The following is a 7116-nucleotide window of genomic DNA, read 5'->3' as shown; positions in this document are numbered from 1 at the left end:
GAAGAATTGGATGCTCTATCCCCTTTTTAGTCTTCAACCTTCTTGAGTACACTTGTCTGCAATCTGTACCAGTTTTGTGGATCAGAAGAGTGTCTGTGATGGAAGGATTTTCAAGTTGAGTTGTTTGAGGAGTGAGTTGTACTGTTTGTGGAGGTTCGGTTGACTCTATTTGTGGAGTTTCGATTGACTCTTATTTGTGGGGGTTCAGTGGATGTCGGATGATCTAGGTCAAACCAAAACTTATATTCTTCTTGAGTGGCAGAATTCTCCCCCTGAATATGAGTTTTCGGGTAGAATGGTTGGTCTTCAATGAAAGAAACATCCATAGAATTGTAGATCCTCTTGGTGATTGGAGAGTAACACTTGTATCTTTTTTGATTTGATGAGTATCCAAGGAATAAACATTTAACAGCTTTGGGATCAAGTTTGCTTCTTAGATGGGAGGGAATATGGACAAACACTGAGCATCCGAACACTTTGAGAGGAAGAGAAGAGATCAACCGAGTTGAAGGATAGGCTTGAGAGAGAGTTTGACATGGAGTTTTGAATTTCAATACCCGAGATGGCATTCTGTTGATAAGATATGCTGCTGTAAGTACTGCATCTCCCTAGAAATGTTTTGGAACATTGGAGGTAAACATGAGAGCACCAGCAACTTCAAGAAGATGTCGGTTTTTCCGTTCGGCTATGCCATTTTGTTGAGGGGTAGTTATGCAAGAACTCTGATGCACTATTCCTTTTTCCAGTAAGTATTCCCCAAGAATGGTATTGAAATAATCTTTTGCATTGTCTGTTCTAAAGATTTGAACATTGGCTTGAAATTGGTTTTGGATCATGGAATGGAAGTTTTTAAAGATAGGACCTGCCTCTGATTTTTCCTTCATGAGAAATATCCATGTTGTTCTTGTATGATTATCAATAAAGGAGACAAACCACCTTTTCCCTGAGATATTGGTGATGCGAGAAGGACCCCAAATGTCACTGTGGATCGTATGGAAAGGATGGGAGAAAAATTATTCTATTTTTCTTATTTCTTAATTTTTTTCATGGTGAATGTACAGAGATTAAATAGAAAAGGAGGGGAAATCACAATCTGATATCACCCTTGATTCTAGGCCTAGAAATCAACAAAAAAAAAAAAAAAAAAAAACTAATATTTACAAATAAGGAAATACAAACAATCAGCTAACTGGTTGACAATCTGTTTTGCTAATTGAGACGTTTAATTTCATATTTCCACAAATTGAATAAGAGTCAGTCTCCCCCCTCTAGATAAATAAATTTTCTTTTTCCAAGACTCCAATCTCTTGGAAACTTTTTCCACCACCGGATTCCAAAACTCCCGAGATAGAACCGCCTAGTGGGAGGCCTAAATATTTCATAGGCCATGACCGTACCTCGCATCCCAATTCAAAAGCCAAGGCCCGAATTACTTCCTCCTCCACGTTAATCCCATTCAAAGTACTTTTCCCCATGTCGATCCGAAGCCTTGACAATGCGAAAAAAATTTCAAAATGGCAGCCATGTTTTTAACATTATCTCCCGATGGTTCAAGAAAAAAAGGTGTCATCTGCAAATTGAAGATGTGAAATATGAATTTGTTCACTGCCAATCTTGAATCCTTTAACCACCTCCAAACAGCCTGCTTTTTCCATCAGCCTACTAAGCCCATCAACCACCAAAGTGAAAAGGAAAGGGGAAAAGGGATCTCCTTGTCTAAGCCCTCTTGAAGCTCCAAAAACTACCCTCTGGTTTTCCATTAATCATGATAGAAAAGTTTGCTGAGCCGAGGCAGCACCCAAAGCCTTTTTTCCCCATCACGTACTTTAGAAAATTCCACTTTACATGATCATACGCCTTTTCAAAATCCACTTTGAACACAAGACCCTCTTTTTCCTCCACTCTATATTCCTCTATCTCGTTGGCAATTAGAACACCGTCTAAAATTTGCCTACCCCGAATAAACGCACTTTGCCTAGTAGAGATTGTGTCTTTTAAAACTGCCCTTAACCCATTTGCCAAAACCTTGGCGATAATCTTATAAAGACTAGAGACCAAACTGATTGGTCTAAAGTCTTTGACCTTCTAGAATCCTCCTTTTTAGGAATGAGACATAGGAAAGTGTGGTTATATCTGTATTAACTACCCCATCCTGTGAAATTCCTCCAGTAGTCTTTACAAATCACCCTTAAAGAAGTCCCAACATTTTTTATAAAACCCCATCGAAAAGCCATCGGGCTCCCGCAATTTCTCCTTGTCACAAAAGAACACCGCAAGTTTGATTTCATTCTCCTCAAAAGATCTCTCGAGCCAACTTGCCTTCTCGCTTGAAATCTGCTTCCAATCAATCCCCTCGAAAGACCATTGCGTGTTTGACTCCTCTTTGTACAATCTCTCGTAACAAGCAACTATTTGTCTCACTACTTCTACACTATCATTCACTACCACCCCATCATCCCTATCAATTCTACTTATTATGCTCTTATTTAGCCTGTTGCTAACCAAATTATAAAAAAGTTAAGTGTTTGCATCGCCCTCCACCCATCGAGTTTTCATTTTTTGTCTCCAAGAAATTGCCTCCTTGAACACCACTTCTTCAATTGAATTCCTCAACGACCTCCTTTCTAATCTTTCTCTTTCATTAAGACCCTCTGTTTCGTCCTTCCTATCCAAATAATTAATATTTGCCATCAAATCACTCCTTATTAACCTTAAATCTCCAGACACATTTTTGTTCCATTCTTTCAAAGCAATCTTCAACCTCTCTCAGTCCTCTACCTCCTCTTCAGCCCAAATTCTTCTACGGAAACCCAAAAATTGTGGATGATCGAGCCACATATTCCCAACCAAAATGACCCTGGCCCCCATTTTACTAGATTGGTATCCAAAATCAAAGGACAATCCGATGAAGTTTGACAACCCACCAACTGCTTGACATTAGGGAATTCCTCATACCATTATGAAGATATAAGGAATCTGTCCAACCTACTTTTTACCTCAGCATCCTTAAAATTACACCATGTAAATTTGCCATTAAAGAGAGCAATATCTTTCAAATCCCTTCTTGGATAAAAGCATCAAAGAACCTCATACTCCTTGTACTTATTGAGGGCGGAAGACACTCGTGCAAGAATCTAATAACATTAAAGTCTCCATCCAAACCCACTTGGACCCACAGAGGAAACATCCTTTGTGGGTCTTGAACACTTGTGATTTAGTGTAGAGGAAACATCCTTTGGTTGCTTTGTCCCCAAGTTGTTGTGTAATGTGCAGGTCAAACTCAGAATCCTTGGATCACTTGTTTAGGCATTGTGATTCGGCTCGGAGACTTTGGTTGAAGGTTTTAGGAGCGGCTGACTTAAATTGGGTCTTCCCAACCCGTAGTAATGCTATTCTAGTGGAAGATTGGTTTGGTTTTTGGGAAGAAAAAGAAAGCCTAGACTTGAAGAAAAAGAAATGTCATTCGGGGTTTGGTTGGCGTGCAATGTGTTTGGCTATTTCTCTGGGTTATATGGTGGGAGAGAAATCAAAGGATATTTGAAGAAAAAGAAATGTCATTCGAGGATTAATTTGAGAAGGCAAAATGCTTAGTGTCAATTTGGGCTGCAACAAATCCTTCTTTCAAGAATTTCCCATCATCTTTAATTCTGTTAAGCTGGGACGATGTCCTGAAATAATTTGTGTAGTCTGGTTGTATTTAGCCCATTGTTTTATTTTTGCTTTTCATTTTTGTTGTTTTTTCTGTTTTAGATGGATACCTCAACCATCTCGAAGCTTCATTTGTAATCTTTTCATTATTAGTGAAGTTTTTGTTCCTATAAGGAGGGAAAAAAAAAAACATTCTTCTCATTCTTCACTCCCCAAGTCTCTTTTAAGTCAAGAATGAATGTTTAACACTTCTTAACTTAACGGGTCTAGTTGATCCTATGATTAAACATCTCATCTAAGAGTGTTACGATTTTAGTATCAAAGCACTCTTGCACTACCCACCATAAAAAAAAATTGAAAATTTCTTTGAACAGCAAAGTAATGAATAAACTATCATGGGTCAGTTCAGACCACAAACCCCCAAATAGTTATCGTCACCAACTATATTAAAAGAAATTTCAAATTGCCTTTGAACAACAATAAACTGCAAAAACAATCATGGGACAGTTCAGAACACAAACCACATATTTGTTCTTTGAACAACAATGAACTGCAAAAACAATCAAGGATAAGTTCAGAACACAAACCCCAGATAGGACTCGTGGCCGCGGGAAGCGAAAAGCGAGACGGATTCGGGATGAAAGAGTCTGAGGAAGAGGCCATGGAAGTAGCTCTGGTAAGCAGTGAGGGGAGGATAGTCAAGTCCCCAATAGGAAAGATCATTGTGAGTGGTGTTGGTGTACCAATCCTTGATTGGGACATTAAGAGTTATTTCCATCCAATGCCTCTGGGCCTCAAAATCTCCATAGTTTGGAGGATTCCCAGCTCCTGAATAAGGGTGTAATGAAACACCCAATCTCACCAACAATCCAAAAACACCAATGGACATGAATGAAAACCCAATTCCCTTGTGGGCAATCCACCGCCAACAATCATCATAATCTTCATTATCGTCATCACCATCGTAATGTTCACGGGTTTTTTTCTCTGTCTTGTTTTTCAACTCTTTATGCCCTTTATTTTGGATTATAAGTGATTAGAAAGCAAGGAATGGAATTGGTTTGGAAGTAAATAATAGAATTAAACACGGAAAAGGAAATTTATGGAGAAGAAGAGTAATACCCATTTGTGACACCGATGCGCTAGATCTGTGGAACAAGTTTGGAGCTCTCGTTTTCTATTAAAAAAAAAAAAAAAAAAACAGTTCGAAGCTATCGCTGAAGTTGGAATTAAAAGTGCTCGACATAAACACGTTTGTTTGCTCTGACTTTCATTTATATAATGTACGCGCAATCTGCGTTTAACAAGTTTCACTTTTTGGCAAAATCCTAACTTTCCAACAAAATAAAATTAATAAAATGATTTTTTTTTATTTTTTAAGAAGAAATATATTTACTTATTTTTATAAAAAGATGTCATTTTATAAATAAAAATTTTAAAAAATTATTTTATTAATAAAATTTTTTAAAAGAGTTATTTTTACAAATATCTCTTTTCTGTTCTGCTATTTTTGTTTTGTTTTTGTTTTCTTTTTCTCCTTCAATTGTTTTCGACTCCTGATTATTACCGGTGTTAGTCCTTGCACTATTGCATATTATGTCACTTTAGGTACTTTTTTTAGAGTAATTATAAAAACTCTCGCATAACTATATCATTTATAACACTTTGTTGTATAATTTTTAAAACGTAATATTTGTTTTTTAAACAATAAAATCTTAATAAAAAAAACCCTTATGTTAGATTTTTTTAATGGAACTTGATATTTAATTTATAATTTTAGGATATTTTGATAGTTCTATAGTTTAAAATTTAGTTTGAATTTAAAACTAATTTACATTTGAATTTTTAATTATGATACATCAATTATTAATTGAATGTAAGCTAAAACTTTTATGAATATTTTTTTTGTTAGAATAAAAAAATTTATGAAGTTTTCTGAATATTTAAATTAGTTTAAATTCAAATTAAATTTTAAACTAGAGAATTATCAAAATACCTTAAAAATAGCAAAATAAATGTCAATTTTAAATAAAAATATAATGAATGAGGTTTTTTTGTTAACATTTCATTATTCATGAGAACAAATATTATGTTTTAAATAACATGGGATAAAATATTACAAGGGGTATAATTTAGGGAGAATTTTTGTAATTATTAGACAAATAACTTCTTGAACTTGTATTACTGTTATTATTATCATTTAATATTTTGGCCCCTAACTATAAAAATAATGTCACACTTTTGAAATTTAGGAAAAGTAATTATATGATCATTACATGATAACTTGAAATTTTACTAAATTAATTGCAAGGAATTCTATATTAAGGATAAAATGTTTACTTCACAGTTGTTAAAACCCTTTTAAATTTAAAAAATTTCACATTTAGTCAACTTTTTTTTAGAATTTTTAGTATTATGTGATAGAAAAATGATTAGTTTTATTAAGTTCTAGAAATTCATAGTTAACTTTATCATTAGAGAGTAAAATTAAAAAGAAATTACAAATTTAGAGAGTAATTTATCAAAATAAAATATTAAGAGGTTAAAATAACTCAAATTGATGGTCTAGGGACTAATAGGCTTAATAATGCCCTCAAGTTATATGAGCATTTCAAAAGTTTGATTCATAATCTTTTATTCTTTGAGATTTTTATTTCATGGGTCCCAAAAATTTCTCATGTTTGATACTTAGTTCTTATTTTAAGAATTTAAATACTAATATCCCCAAACTCTTAATCTGTTGGCATTGTTAATTCCATTTTAAGAATTTGGACACTCTAAATTCTCAAGTTCTTAATTTGTTGACATCTTTCGTCCCCATTTTAAGAATTTAGTCACTTAAATTCCTAAACTCTAATATGTTAGCACTATTAGTCTCCATCTTCTTTTTGTTGTTAAATGCAATAAGAGATATCAATATCTTTGATTTTTTTTCTTTTTTCATTTTTTTTACCTCAGATTTCCAAAACATATTTCTTTTTAACACAATAGTTTCCAAAAGCTATCTGTGTTTTTTTTTTTCTTTTGAAGATAACTTGTTATTTTCTTTTAAGTATAACTTATTATTTATGGTAATGGATGACAAAAAAATGCCATTGAATAAAGTTAAGAATGGTTCTATTAACACACTCCTTTTAAATTAAAAATTTTTATGACAAAAAGACCCTCGCATAAAATGATAAATAAAACATACAATTATAATATATTTAATCATGCAATTAAATTTCATTTCTTAAAAAGGAAGTATCTCTAATAAGACTAAAAAAATAAATTACTAATAGTTTTTTATTTTTTAGCCATCAAATTTGTATTAAAAACTATTTATTTTATATATTTTTTATTCTAATTCAATTTTAACCAGATCTAATGTGTTAAAAACTGACCTTATTGATAGACCGGCTACCAGACAAATTTCCTAAAAAAATTAATGAAAGAAATTTTTTCTCTCCACACACTCCCCAAAGTATA

General features: G+C 33.3%; 1 protein-coding gene across 1 annotated transcript in view; it reads right to left on the bottom strand.

Annotated features, from left to right (window-relative positions):
* The window catches only part of LOC21393710 (probable dolichyl pyrophosphate Man9GlcNAc2 alpha-1,3-glucosyltransferase), a 78269-nt gene extending 73396 nt beyond the window's left edge, over window positions 1–4873 (bottom strand). The window contains exons 1-2 of the mRNA XM_024163088.1: window positions 4771–4873; window positions 4236–4662 (exon numbers count right to left, since the gene is read on the bottom strand). Of these exons, the coding sequence (XP_024018856.1) occupies window positions 4236–4662; window positions 4771–4774 (431 nt within the window). The 5' untranslated portion in view covers window positions 4775–4873. The remainder of the gene's footprint in view (window positions 1–4235; window positions 4663–4770) is intronic.
* Window positions 4874–7116: the final 2243 nt, after the last annotated feature.

Source organism: Morus notabilis, unplaced genomic scaffold (assembly GCF_000414095.1).
Source record: "Morus notabilis unplaced genomic scaffold, ASM41409v2 Scaffold827, whole genome shotgun sequence".
In the NCBI taxonomy this organism is placed as follows: domain Eukaryota; kingdom Viridiplantae; phylum Streptophyta; class Magnoliopsida; order Rosales; family Moraceae; genus Morus; species Morus notabilis.
This window is presented reverse-complemented; position numbering and strand designations above follow the sequence as displayed.